The 15542-nt window shown below is 45.6% G+C and overlaps 1 protein-coding gene across 1 annotated transcript in view; it reads left to right on the forward strand.

The window, feature by feature from the left end:
- The window catches only part of LOC132888146 (rho guanine nucleotide exchange factor 26-like), a 156980-nt gene that overhangs the window by 136574 nt on the left and 4864 nt on the right, over window positions 1–15542 (forward strand). Inside the window, exons 13-14 of the mRNA XM_060924171.1 lie at window positions 11032–11099; window positions 11495–11599. Coding sequence (XP_060780154.1) covers window positions 11032–11099; window positions 11495–11599 — 173 coding nt within the window. The remainder of the gene's footprint in view (window positions 1–11031; window positions 11100–11494; window positions 11600–15542) is intronic.

The raw sequence follows: 15542 nt of genomic DNA on the forward strand, positions 1-15542 counted from the left end.
TTTTATAAGTGTTTACGCCCACTGAAATTTTCCATGTTTCAATCTGGAGATGAAATGGAACAGGAACGATGTGTCATGAATCTAGACACGACATCATACCTAGGGGGGAGGTGAATATCGTTTGCTAAATTAATTGCAAATAAAGCGTACGACTTTAATTGCATAAGAATTCACCTTTGTTGCTGTAAAACCCCTAAATGAGTTTCATGATCCTCCCACCACCATGCTTCACTGTAAAGACGGTGGTGGTTCAACATAACTGAACGTTCTCAGAGTTGAATAAAGTCCAGTCTGTGTGACGACCTAATATCACATTACACTGAGATATCTGGTCCTGAATGCTAGGCTTTTTTTGTTGTCCGTGCTTTAGATCACAGTAAAAATTCATACACACACCTTTCCACATTTCCCTGGTGTTGGCTTCATCTTCACTTCAGGCAGTGACAGTCTGACGTTCCTCTTGAAATTTGGACCCTGAGCTAAAGTGAACTTGAGTTGACCAGTAAGGGATGTGTAGCCTTCAGGAGCTGCAAAGGGTCTAACCTCTATTCTAACCCTACATAAACTACAAATCAACCCATCCATCCATTCATCCACCAGCTTTTCACCCGTTGATCCTTCCATGCATCAATTTATCTTCTCATCTGCCCACCTACAAACTCTTCACCTATTCCTTCCTTCCATCCATCCATCCATTCACAAACTGTCCTTCCATTGAGCCTACCATTCAGAACATCCATCTTCTAATCCACCCACTCCATCCACCAGCTTTTCACCCATTGATCCTTCAATACATCCATTTATCTTCTTACCTGGCCACCTACAAATTGTTCACCTATTCCTTCCATCCACAAACTGTCCTTCCATTGAGCCTACCATTCAGAACATCCGTCTTCGAATCCACCCACCTACAAAATGTTCACCCATCCACTAGCTTTTCACCCACTGATCCTTCCATGCATCCATTTATCTTTCCATCCACCCACCTACAAATTGTTCACCTATTCCTTCCACCCACAAACTGTCTTTCCATTGAGCCTACCATTCAGAACATCTGTCTTCTAATCCACCCACCTACAAAATGCTCACCCATCCATCCACCAGCTTTTCACCCACTGATCCTTCCATACATCCATTTATCTTCTCATTCACCCACCTACAAATTGTTCACCTAGTCCTTCCATCCATCCAACAAACTGTCTTCCATTGAGTCTACCATTCAGATCATCTATCTTCTAATCCACCCCCTTGCAAAATGTTCACCCATCCATCTGTCCATCCACCCACAATCTTTTCACCCATTAATCCTTCCATGCATCCATTTAACTTCTCATCCACCCACCTACAAACTGTTCACCGATTCTTGCCATCCATCCACAAACTGTCCTTCCATTGAGCCTACCATTCAGAACATCCATCTTCTAATCCACCCACTCCATCCACCAGCTTTTCACCCATTGATCCTTCAATACATCCATTTATCTTCTTACCTGGCCACCTACAAATTGTTCACCTATTCCTTCCATCCACAAACTGTCCTTCCATTGAGCCTACCATTCAGAACATCTGTCTTCTAATCCACCCACCTACAAAATGCTCACCCATCCATCCACCAGCTTTTCACCCACTGATCCTTCCATACATCCATTTATCTTCTCATTCACCCACCTACAAATTGTTCACCTAGTCCTTCCATCCATCCAACAAACTGTCTTCCATTGAGTCTACCATTCAGATCATCTATCTTCTAATCCACCCCCTTGCAAAATGTTCACCCATCCATCTGTCCATCCACCCACCATCTTTTCACCCATTAATCCTTCCATGCATCCATTTAACTTCTCATCCACCCACCTACAAACTGTTCACCGATTCTTGCCATCCATCCACAAACTGTCCTTCCATTGAGCCTACCATTCAGAACATCCATCTTCTAATCCACCCACTCCATCCACCAGCTTTTCACCCATTGATCCTTCAATACATCCATTTATCTTCTTACCTGGCCACCTACAAATTGTTCACCTATTCCTTCCATCCACAAACTGTCCTTCCATTGAGCCTACCATTCAGAACATCCGTCTTCTAATCCACCCACCTACAAAATGTTCACCCATCCACTAGCTTTTCACCCACTGATCCTTCCATACATCCATTTATCTTCTCATTCACCCACCTACAAATTGTTCACCTAGTCCTTCCATCCATCCAACAAACTGTCTTCCATTGAGTCTACCATTCAGATCATCTATCTTCTAATCCACCCCCTTGCAAAATGTTCACCCATCCATCTGTCCATCCACACACCAGCTTTTCACCCATTAATCCTTCCATGCATCCATTTAACTTCTCATCCACCCACCTACAAACTGTTCACCAATTCTTGCCATCCATCCACAAACTGTCCTTCCATTGAGCCTACCATTCAGAATATCCACCTTCTAATCCACCCACTTGCAAAATGTTCACCCATCCATCCGTCTTCCACCACTGATCCTATCATGCATCCATCCATTCACCCACCCAAAACTTTCCTTCCATTGACCCATCCATCCTCAGCTCATCCATTCATCCTTCAACCTACTAATCCAGCACCCTAATCCATAGGTGTTTGCAACCATTAATTCCTCCATCCATCCATTCACTGGTCCACTGATTCTCCCATCCAGTTCCCAGTCCACCTAGCGTACATCTCTCCACTCACCTATCTATAGGTTTCATCTCTTCTTTTATCTTTTTTCCTCATTCCCAGGTCTCTAAAATGGAATATAGCGACAAGCATTATTATGCTGTGTTCACACTTGTACCGGTACGAAAGTGGTATAACTGTATCGATACAAAGTATACCGGTACAGTTTAGTGCATCTGTCCACACTAGCGAGAAATGTTTGCGGTTTTCTTTCACGGTAGTTGAAATGCGCGTGCGCAAAATGTTTCTGTGGTTACCGTGTAACTTCCTTCCGAGAATATATGGCATCCGTTATTTCGAGATCTCGAGAAAACAAAACAATTATTTCATGATCTCAGCTGGATCACTGTATCTCTGTCGGTAGAGACGAAGCCGGGCCAGTCTTCTGCGGAGGTGCCGCGGACTAATTTTGAAATTATCCCTTATTAAAAGACTTAATGCAATCTCTCCCTGTGTCAACCCCTGATCAAAATATTGCCTTATTAGGTGATCGATTGTTCCAGACATTCTAATGACCAAAGTTGCGTCTATACAGAATGAGAAATAGCCCCAAAGTCAGCATATCACAAGTCTCTCAAGATCTCGAAATGACGGTTTTGTTTTCTCGAGATCTCGAATTAGTTGTGTTGTTTTTTCGAGATCCTGAATTAATTATGTCGTTATCTTGGGATAACAAGGTGAATAAAAAAAAAAAAAAAAAGGATTATATGAAGGGCCTCTCTCGGCTTCCGTATGGATGAAACAACGTGTGTGTGCTTTTTGTTGTCAGTGTACAGTCTGTATTTCTGGTGGTCATTTATTCAGTCAAATCGTATAAAACGTGCGAGGCAGTTGAGAAAGAAACAAACGAATCTCCGTTCTTCACTATTTTATTCAGCGAAGACATCGATTGAGGTGTGTGACTTTGCGCATGCGCATTATATTTGTATCGATACAGAGCCGCTTCATCTGTCCACAATACAGCGAAGCGCTACAGTACCGATACTGTACCGGTACGAAACCCATACATTTGTGGGTTTCGTACCGATACAGTTATACTGCTGCAGTACTGGTATAGTTGCTTGTGTGGACAGGTGTTGCGGTACCAAAGTAGTTTCATATCGGTACAAAATCCCTAGTGTGGACAGGGTATCAGTGTATCTGGCTATCTGGTCTGAGCATGTGTGAGAGACACCAGATGTCATCCAGCTGTTTATCACTCTCGAGATGCAAACGCAACACTTTTATTTGTTCTGTTTGCACACATGGGCAAATGTGGCAGTGAATGGCTGTCGTACTCGTGCTCATCAAGGGGCTTCCACGATACACAAAGAGCCCCTGTGACCCTGAAGCAGGAATAGAACCCCCACATTCCACAAACAAAACATGGACAATTCAGCAAGTCATGAAGCAGCAACTGGTGAATGGATGAGTCAGAGTCCACTCATGGTAGCTAATTGCTCTTCTGGCCATTCCTGGCTTTGAAGTGATGCTAAAGTGGACCAGAATAAGAATCAGAAAACGATGACCAAGTGGGGATTTTACTCCCAGCATGTTCCTCTGATTGGGCTGGAGCCACACAGCGTCCGAGCACCGTCTCTGATTGGGCTGGTGTCTAGCTGTGTGTCGTGACCAGGCTCTGTGAATGTGTGTACTGCCGGCTGATGACTCATCGGGGGTTGTCTCAGAGTTCAGCACTACTTTAATTTGGTTCAGCCTGCATGGTGGAACGACAAAAACAACTCTTCTGTGGAAGTGCAGGACCATGAGCACAACCAGATGAAAGCAATCAAAAGTTAACGCTGGCAGCAGCATGATGTTGTGATTGACTCATATCCTGCGTGTCCCCATATGCAGAGACAGAAGACAGACGGTTCTGTGTCTGGTTTTGGTTGCTTTGTTTTGCACATAATTTTATCAAGGAGTGTGCGGTGCTTATTAAAAATTAACCATTAAAAGGTTGCGGAGGAGAAATGACACATCCGTTAACCTTCATGGAAGAACCAACAGAACACACACAAGTGTTTGGGTCCAGCTTGCAGTAAACCACAAAGAGCTAACAGAAGGCTGTTAGTGCGTTTCCACCAGACAGTGTGGCAAGGCAAAGTACAATAACATCCATGATGTCACATTTGTAACATGGGAGGTCAGCAAATCCCAATCCAGGACCAATACCACAGCCGAGTGTTTGTTTCCAATCCCATAACTCTAGCCCTGAAAGGAGGAGGAATTTGTCTGGACATTAGCGAGTAACGACTAGTTATAGACCCTAATCCTAACTTGTTAAATTAAATAAACGGACATTTCGGATTCAAGATGGCCGAATTTATATGGATCATGGGTAAGGATCGAGCTACGTAAAGATTTAACAAAACTCTACTGTGGGTAAATACATAGAAAACAAATCTGAAATGTAGAATTGCTTCTCAAAAGAACTTGACTTGGCAGTCTCTATGACTGCTGTAGAATTTGCACCAGAGATGTTAATCAGGATGTCTGTAGATTTGCGTTTGACCAATCAGTGGTCTGTGCTAGTTCTAGCTCCACCCACATTCCCTGCCCTGGCTTGCATTGTACCAGGGATAGAAGGGGGAGCAAATTCGGTGTAGGTACTTGGGTACGGTACATTTGGCAAGTTCATGGACAGACAAAATACAGGATTGGAAGTAATTCCATGAGCTTGGCCATCCTCTGGAAAAATGCTATTGATTGATTGTTATTTACGTTGGGAAGCGACCCGTATTGCAACAGAGCTGAATCCTCTTACCCGGGTACCAGCTGGACCAAACACAGACATATGATTGGAGTTAGAAATAGTCAAAGTCCATCCCGTGCAGGGACCTGGCCATCCCAGTACTAACCAGGCCCTTAAGGTACATTGTCAAAGTCCCTCTCACGCCAGAATCTGGTCTTCCCAGGCAGTCTTCTATCCCAGGACTAACCAACTCTTTAAAGCGTATGGGTGCAGCACCGATCTCCATTTCGATAGCCCTCGGCCTGTCACCTATAGAGAGCATGCACGTGACGTCACGAGGTCACGTGATATTCATTATCCGCCATTTTGGACGGCAAGGCCGCGCATAGAACTTAGACGAACCCGTTCTAATTATCAAGTGTGTGGGAGTAGATCTTTCGAGAATGGTTCTATCTTGTTCAGCATTTGGTGTAATCTTCTAATTCAATACTCCTAGTACATCTGTTAAGTTGATTTTCGGATTGAATGATAGCTGCATACTTAAAAACTAGACAGTCTGTAACGTTTAAAATGGCTATGCCTAGCCCTACTACCCTGGCCTAGTCTATGACAATGTTTTATCTTTTTGGCTCATATATGCCTTTGAAAGGCCAATCCATAGTAGGGATGGCAAAAACTAAAAAAAAATCTTGACCGACCACCGAGCCTCATTAGCCGGTTAAAGTCGGTTAACCTATGAGTTTAAACAGGGATGCAAACAGCGGACGCGCCTTTTTCACGGCTGAATCGCACAGACCCGATTTTTTTTTTAGGGGGGGCGTTGGAGTGTCTGAATAATTTCATCAGAGTAAATTCTGTATTAAAATTACTAAATAAGCAAATGCCGTTACAGTCCATGAAAAATAGGAAGTATGAGAAGAAAACAGTAAATCAGAAAGCTGCCCACATTTTCGTGGAAGTTGCGCAAACGTGCGCAGCTTTCTGACTTCCTGTTTTTCAGACAAAAACATGCATATTTACAACCCTGTCATTATCTGGAATGGAGTTTAAATTTCGAACATTCTTAAGATAAAACGTCCTGCATAGTCTCTTTATGATAAACATCTTAATGCCACTTACCCGTGAGGTTATCAAGTAGACATTCTTCTTTGGAACCTTCCAGAGGTATAGTTGGGATACCCATCCCGCAACAAAATATTTATAAGCTTCCAGGCTCTTGTAAGCTTTGAGGGCTTTGCCAGTGTAACACGATTCACGATTAACGAGAAAATTGTAAATGTCGTGGTAGGCCAGATCGGGCAAATCGCCGGCACCACATCTCCGAATTTCCCTGAACAAGGATTGCGGCAAGTTGTACGGATCTGCAATCCCAAACCTGGAACACTTTTCCACGTACCGCTGCCTCACGTCACCTTCAAGATGCTGAACAAACTTAGACAAATAATCGCGCGATGTAGATAAGGTATTTTCCGAATTTTCTTGGGGATTACTGCCTGGATCCATTACGCTCGCGCAAGGTAAACTATCCTGATGCCATCCAATATGCCGGAGTGGGCGGAGTACACACGTGTGGGTCACGTGACTGCACATCCTCTATACAGCTTGGGTTACAGTGGGGGGCTAGTTCTCTGGTAACCGCGAGAATTTGACTTTCCACTCGCATCTGTATTGCAGTATGCCTTGCCAGACGGTAGTAGGTACCATTTTTATGATGGTCCTTGGTATGACTCAACCACGAGTAGAAGTCGCGATCTCCCAGTCGAGAGGCGGACACGCTAACCACTAGGCCAGCTCACGGTCTTAAGGTACATTGGGTGGAGCTGATCTCCGCTTCTGTAGCCCTTGGCTTCTCGCCTACTATACAGCTAGGGTTACAGTGGGGGGCTAGTCCTCTGGTAACTGCAAGAGTTTGACTCCTCACTCACATCTGTATTGCAGCATGCCTTGCCAAATGGCAGTAGGTACCATTTTTATGATTTTTTTTTTTGTATGACCCGACTGCAAGTAGAACTCTCAATCTCCTGGTCAAGAGGTGGACACGCTAACCATTAGGCCAACTCGTGGTTGACCTAGAAATAAGTCAGTTGTTATTTTAGGGGGAAAAAAAGTAAAAAGATAGCTAACTAGAATCAATTTTCTGATGGATTTAAAAGAAAATATTTTAGTTTTACGAAATGATGTTTTCTGGTTCATTTTTGATTCCCCCATCACTGCTTTCCTGTCGCTAATATTTAGCTCAATTTTACATTTTGTACCCTACATAATAAAATCAAATAAAATGTTCCCCAAATTTCTTCTTATTCTCTAGAGATGCTCACTCCATGACATGTAACATACTGGTGGGGCGGCACAGTGGTGTAATGGTTTAGCCTGGGCCCGCCCATCCTAAGTGTGACGCAACACGAGGGCCTGTTGCGAGCTTAGTCTGGCAAGGCAAGCTATCTCCAGCTCTTCCAAGCTCCCGAAAAATCGGGAGCCAATCAACTTTGAGCATCTCCAACGGCCCTGGGTAGAGGCGTGTTCAAGGCAGTGACGTAGTAGAACTGCGACCGGAAGCCATAGATTGTTTACAGAATCTATGCTGGAAGCGCTTCATTCACTAGAAACATTAAGAACATGGAGCAGCGGCAAGCCTTTGACACAGCGGTAGATGCTGTATTGAAAGCATTCAACGGGAAGTTCTCATTGAAAACGGAGCAAAGAGCAGCCCTGGAGGTATTTATCTTCTTCCTGTTACTCAAGCAGTTTCCGTCGCGTCACATACGTCAGAGGAAAGAGTGATGTGATTGGTTTAAGCTTCGTCACAGCCTTTTCTGGCTTTGACCAGTAGCAAACTGAGGCATTTCAGGGAGGCGGGTCAACCACGCCTTTGGGAAACGGTTGGGCTTAATATCTTTGCCAGACCAAATGCTCGCAGAGCTTTGAAGTCGCGTTAGCCAGACTAGTAATGGTTAGCACTGTCGCCTCACAGCAAGAAGGTTCCAGGTTTGAACCTCATGACCAACAGGGGCCTTTCTGCATGTTCTCCCCGTATCTGTGTGGGTTTCCTCCAGGTGATCCGGTTTCCCTCACAGTCCAAAGACATGCAGTTAGGTTAACTGGCTACTCTAAATTGCCCATGCGGGTGGGATGTGTTCTACATCCTCGACCTCCACCCTGGGTAGCTTTCCTGAGCTCGCAAAGAAATCTGCAGTAAACAGTCAACTCTGACATACGAGAAATAAAAAAAAAAATGTCATGCAATAAAACGCTTTTCGAGATTTAGCCACAAAACAGGAGCGTGTCCCTTCATCTTTTAGTAGTCACTTTGAGAAATTCTGGTAGGATTTTAGTGCACGAATCGAATCCATTATCCAGCTCCCGTCAAGATCCTGAAACCTCCTCCTATTTGTACAGGTACCTGTAATAACTAGATTCCATCTAATTCTGGAAAAATGGCATATGGTATTTGTTCTGTGCGTGTGAGAAAAGAACAGCACGTTCTCAGTCAGGCAGGATCGGATCGGAGGCAAAGGCAGATTCCGAGCAGGCTTTTGTTCAGGGCCATTTGTGACGTTCAGGTTTCACCTCGTAACCCGACCTGCCACTTGGTGTTTATAGAGTGTGCTGGTGCATGATGTTAACTCAAACACACACCGCGAGACACACTGATTTTAATGCCTTGTTTTCTCTCACCTGTAGAGTTCCTGTATAAATGTCAAGTCAAGTTTATTTCTATAGCGCTTTTAACAATAAACATTGTCGCAAAGCAGCTTTACGGAATTTGAACGACTTAAAACATGAGCTAATTTTATCCCTAATCTATCCCCAATGAGCAAGCCCGTGGCGACGGTGGCAAGGAAAAACTCCCTCAGACGACATGAGGAAGAAACCTCGAGAGGAACCAGACTCAAAAGGGAACCCATCCTCATTTGGGCGACAACAGACAGCATGACTATAACATTAACAGATTTAACATGACGTCAGTTTTGTTGATGTTGTAACTCTTCACTGACGGAAACTTGAGTGCAAAACTGTTCATGACAACTGCAGTCCTAAAGTTAGCAAGTCAACTGTAGTCCTCAGCCATAAAAGCATTACTGTAAGAGTCCAGAGCGTCCTCCAAGTGTGACTTTCAACTGTCCATATGATATGGGGCCGTCCTCTACAGGAGCAAAGTGATGAGACTCCAACCAGACACAGGGCATCAGGATGGATCAGGCAGGTCCGAGGAGCAGAAGACGTTCAGCATCTCGATCCCAGGACTGACATGTAACTCAGAGGGACAGATTTTAGGGGAGAGGTAGAGAAAACACAGGTGGTTAGGTATGCCCAATGTCACCTGAATAAGTAGGAACAGTATACATATTGCACTGAGTACAAGCAGGGACTCCGGCAACTAACTATGACAGCATAACTAAAAGGAGAGAGCCAGAAGGTAACACAGGCATGAGGGAGCCCCAGGACATAAAGCAGCAGCCACTACACCGTCAACAAACTCGAGTGAGCAAGCGAGTGGGGACTGACAGCATCCATACATCCCAGTTTACCAAAACACTCTGTCTGAGGATCCTCCAGATCTACTCCTTTCCCTCATAAACACCATTAACAAAAGGCTTGACTAAACAGATATGTTTTCAGCCGAGACTTAAACGCTGAGACTGTGTCTGATTCCCGAACACTACTTGGAAGGCTGTTCCATAACTGTGGGGCTTTGTAAGAAAAGGCTCCGCCCCCTGATGTAGCCTTCACTATACGAGGTACCAGCAGATAGCCTGCACCTTTTGATCTAAGTAGGCGTGGCGGGTCATAGAGGACCAGATGTTCGCTCAGGTACTGTGGTGCGAGACCATTTAGTGCTTTAAAGGTCAATAGTAGTATTTTATAATCAATACGAAATTTGATTGGGAGCCAATGCAGTGTGGATAAGACAGGCGTGATGTGGTCATATTTTCTAGTTCTAGTAAGGACTCTTGCTCCTGCATTTTGAACTAACTGGAGCTTGTTTATGCACTTATTGGAACATCCAGACAGTAAGGCAATGTACTTGTAGAGTGGCGAGAGGGTAACAGGTCGATGCTTTGGGTTCGTGTTTCAGTAAAGCCTCTAATCTAATCTTCATCTGCTTTACTGCGTGATCGGATCGCATTCTTTCATTTCGAAAATGCATCGGACAAAACCGTGTGCCAAACGTGAATACGGCTCGAGTTTCCCGAAGGAACGGTTCGACAAAATGTTTATGATCAATTCAGAAAAGAAATGGAGAAAAATGTTTATTTGTGGCGGCACGGTGGTGTAGTGGTTAGCGCTGTCGCCTCACAGCAAAAAGGTTCTGGGTTTGAACCGAGCGGCCGGCGAAGGCCTTTCTGTGCGGAGTTTGCATGTTCTCCCCGTGTCCGCGTGGGTTTCCTCTGGGTGCTCCGGTTTCCCCCACAGTCCAAAGACATGCAGGTTAGGTTAACTGGTGACTCTAAATTGACCGTAGGTGTGAATGTGAGTGTGAATGGTTGTCTGTGTCAGCCCTGTGATGACCTGGCGACTTGTCCAGGGTGTACCCCGCCTTTCGCCCGTAGTCAGCTGGGATAGGCTCCAGCTTGCCTGCGACCCTGTAGAACAGGATAAAGCGGCTAGGGATAATGAGATGAGATGAAATGTTTATTTGTAATTCTTTCTTTCTTTCCGTCTGCAGTAATGAGCGTGCTCGCTGGATCAGCGCACTGGGACGCACCAACAACGAGAAGAACGCAGACAGAACAAGTGAGTTTTTGTCAAATGTTTCAGGATCAGATTTCGCCGCACTGAAGCGTTTAACATGAACAACTTTTTTTCGGACATTTGATACTACAACAAAACCAAACTCTTTCATTTCCATACCTACGGGTCAGGATAAGACCCAGATTCAGTCCAGGTGCATTTATTTATACATTTCAGTGCACTAAATAGTGAAATGTGGGAAGTTGAATCAGAAGAGAAGAATTTGAGAAAACTTAGAGGAACAGCGCCTCCTGGTGGTCATGTGCAGCAGAGCATGTGTGCTTGACATGAACAAAATGTTCACTTGGATGAAAAGGTTCTAGAAATACCAAGACCTCTGGGTTGGTTCAGTGTTCTCATGCACTCTGTCTCTGTGTGTGTGTGTGTGTGTGTGTCAGATTCCATGCAGGTGGAGGTGAAGCGTACGTACACGGCTCGGCAGCCTGATGAACTCTCGCTGCAGGTTGCAGACGTTGTAATCGTCTCACAGACGGTGGATGACGGTCAGCATTTTTACTACATCATCATCACCACTACTACTTTAGCAGATGATGCAGTGACTTGGACCATTTCTTTCAGTTTTATAAATTCTTCATCTCAGTTATTAGCTCATCCGTCCGACAGGTGATGGGTTTTATCCCATCGTGTGTTGTCCGTCGTCCGTCCGGCATCGTCCACATTCATACATGTCAACCTTTGGTCAATCAAACCTGTATAACCAACCTCCAAAATCCGTATTTCCCTTATAAAATCCGTACAAGATGCAAATTAAAATAATTTACCTAAAATTTGAATGATAATTAACAATGATATATATCCCAGTTACTTTTTATTCAATATTAATAACAATAAACCTTCAGAATGAATACAAAGCTCCAGTGTTTGACAAAAACACAAAGTGTTATCAGCGTAGTTACGAAGGAAATACTTCGTTGTTTGGAGACAGGTTTCACCGAGCGGCTATTATGCGCGAGACTTCATATCAGCCACGAAGTCAGGAAAATCTGTTCGTAAAATTACGTTATAATGACCAGATACAATGAAAAGTATTTTTCCAGTCTCGCCTGTGAAAGGTAATCCCATGTGATCTCGTTTGGACGGTAAACCTGTTGGTACAGTTAAACGCAGCACATGAATGAGGCATCTTTATTCTCGGCTACTGTCTAGACGCTATACCAGAGACGGCTGAAGAATCTCCACTTTGCCACATCCAATATGGCGGCGAGGATGATGTATGATTCTACGCAGAAGGCGGCGTCTATGTTTATATGTCTATGACTTCCCGGTTGGCGGGATTCTCGCAATGCAGTGTGCGCATGATCAGAAGTGGAACGAAGTCTCGCTACCACAAGATAACGCGCGATTTCATAAGACTCTTTACTGGCTGTCTGCGGTGTACAGTACGTTTGTAAATGTTATGTGCTCTTATCATCGTGGGAATTGATTATAGCTCTAAATAAATATTGAAGTTTTTTTAAAGAATCTGTATAACTTTATTTATACACCCGTATACTACGTTTATTGAATCAAATCCGTATAAAATACGGACACTCCGTATAGGTTGACATGTACGCACATTTCACGAAAATCTCCTCTTCTCTCTCAATTCTTCACCGATTTTTATTCTTTTGGCAAGAAGGTAGGTCTGCCTGGGGTGCATATATGTAGCTTCTACCCAAATTTGCATAATTGCAATTAATAATGAAGATATGGAGTAATTAATCAATCAATCCCTAACGAGCAGTTTCTACACAAATTGCTGCTTCTCCTTCAATTCTTCACCGATTTTGAGTCTTTCTGGCATGAAGGTAGGGGGACCTAGGGTGCATAGAACTTCTACCCAGATTTGCCTCATTACAATTATTGAGGTTTTTCACCTGACGTCACAGGGTCACGTGACGCCCAGGTGTCCGCCATTTTGAAGGTCAAGCTAGCTAATGTCAACAACATAGTAGCTGGTATGTTACTGTAGCAATGTTTACGTTCAGTCATTTGGATGACTGTTAAAACCTTTCAGTCTCAAGTTTTTCCTTTACTGTATTTACTAGTTTACTGTAATTACGATCCGGCAGCTATTTACACCGGATCCAGTGTAAATAGCTGCCGCAGCGCGCTCCGGCTTGCTCCCCCTCGAATTAAGCAGCGCACTCCGGCTTGCTCCCGGAGTGCTCCGGCCGAGGTTCCGGAGCGCGCTCTGGCTTGCTCCCCCTCAAATTAAGCAGTGCGCTCCGGCTTGCTCCCCCTCAAATTAAGCAGCACGCTCCGGCTTGCTCCCCCTCAAATTAAGCAGCGCGCTCTGGCTTGTTCCCGGAGTGCTCCGGCCGAGGTTCCGGAACGCGCTACGGCTTGCTCCCCCTCAAATTAAGCAGTGCGCTCCGGCTTGCTCCCCCTCAAATTAAGCAGCACGCTCCGGCTTGCTCCCCCTCAAATTAAGCAGCGCGCTCCGGCTTGTTCCCGGAGTGCTCCGGCCGAGGTTCTGGAGCGCGCTCTGGCTTGCTCCCCCTCAAATTAAGCAGTGCGCTCCGGCTTGCTCCCCCTCAAATTAAGCAGCACGCTCCGGCTTGCTCCCCCTCAAATTAAGCAGCGCGCTCTGGCTTGTTCCCGGAGTGCTCCGGCCGAGGTTCCGGAACGCGCTACGGCTTGCTCCCCCTCAAATTAAGCAGTGCGCTCCGGCTTGCTCCCCCTCAAATTAAGCAGCACGCTCCGGCTTGCTCCCCCTCAAATTAAGCAGCGCGCTCCGGCTTGTTCCCGGAGTGCTCCGGCCAAGGTTCCGGAACGCGCTACGGCTTGCTCCCCCTCAAATTAAGCAGTGCGCTCCGGCTTGCTCCCCCTCAAATTAAGCAGTGCGCTCCGGCTTGCTCCCCCTCAAATTAAGCAGCGCGCTCCGGCTTGCTCCCGGAGTGCTCCGGCCGAGGTTCCGGAACGCGCTACGGCTTGCTCCCCCTCAAATTAAGCAGTGCGCTCCGGCTTGCTCCCCCTCAAATTAAGCAACGCGCTCCGGCTTGCTCCCGGAGTGATCCGGCCGAGGTTCCGGAGCGCGCTCTGGCTTGCTCCCCCTCAAATTAAGCAGCGCGCTCCGGCTTGCTCCCCCTCAAATTAAGCAGCGCGCTCCGGCTTGCTCCCCCTCAAATTAAGCAGCGCGCTCCGGCTTGCTCCCCCTCAAATTAAGCAGCGCGCTCCGGCTTGCTCCCCCTCAAATTAAGCAGCGCGCTCCGGCTTGCTCCCCCTCAAATTAAGCAGCGCGCTCCGGCTTGCTCCCCCTCAAATTAAGCAGCGCGCTCCGGCTTGCTCCCCCTCAAATTAAGCAGCGCGCTCCGGCTTCAGGTAAGGTCACTGGCTTTGTATTTACTCTTCTACACACTCTGTCCGTGCACTTGCAGAGCCAGGGACACTTCGTTTCGTTTGTAGGAACCCTCTACTCACTTCCACAGAACTATCATGTTGTTTTGAGCTTTGCAATGGTTTTAAAACTAGCGTTTTGTATCGGCAAAAAGACACTGCCGTGATCGCGCTTTCCGGTTGAAATCGCAAAAAACGAACCGTCTCAAAACGCATCCGATTGACGTGATTGCGCCAATAAGGTGGCCCGCTTTAGAGCGTTCCTTCTGGACTAGACGGGGCCGGAGCAAGCTACACCGTTATCTTCTTGTTATTGACGCGTGATCATTTTTAATCAAACGAGAGCAGGACTCCTGTATAATTTTTGCAGCCCCTGAAATTAAAATCACTCAATCCATTAACCCGTAGATGCCCATGGCGAGGTGTCATTCAGGAAAACGATCCGACTGTTCATGCATTTGGCTCGTTATGTCAACGTGCGTATATCTGTGAAGATACTCAGTCATCCAGGTACATAGTAATCTGTGGTCGGTAGAAGAGAGCAACTGGACTTGCTTGAAAAGTCTTGAAGACGTTTCGCCTCTCGTCCGAAAAGCATCCTCAGTTCTGTCTGTCTAACAGGGAGTATCCAGTATTTATCCTCTCATGGATCATCATAGAATCCGAATCAGAATGCTGATGGCTGCATTGTAGGTGGCTGATAGATGTCGTAGACACCCACCTCTGTTAGACAGACAGAACTGAGGAAGCTTTTCGGACGAGAGGCGAAACGTCTTCAAGACTTTTCAAGCAAGTCCAGTTGCTCTCTTCTACCAACCACAGATTACTATGTACCTGGATGACTGAGTATCTTCACAGATATGTTTCTACGCACTTTGGGATGAGTTCCCTTCGACTGGTGCGGGAGTATGAGAGGACTTCCAGAAAACTGGCAGACAGTGTTGCCAGATTGGGCGGTTTTCCGCCCAATTGGGCTACTTTTGATTACATCTGGCCGGGAAAAAATGCATTGGGCGGGTATATACAATTTGGGCTGCTTTTGCCAACAACTGGCGGTTTTTTAATATTGTGAAAACTGCACAACAAACCGTTATTTTATGGTTTAAA

This window comes from Neoarius graeffei, chromosome 6 (genome assembly GCF_027579695.1).
Source record: "Neoarius graeffei isolate fNeoGra1 chromosome 6, fNeoGra1.pri, whole genome shotgun sequence".
NCBI lineage: Eukaryota > Metazoa > Chordata > Actinopteri > Siluriformes > Ariidae > Neoarius > Neoarius graeffei.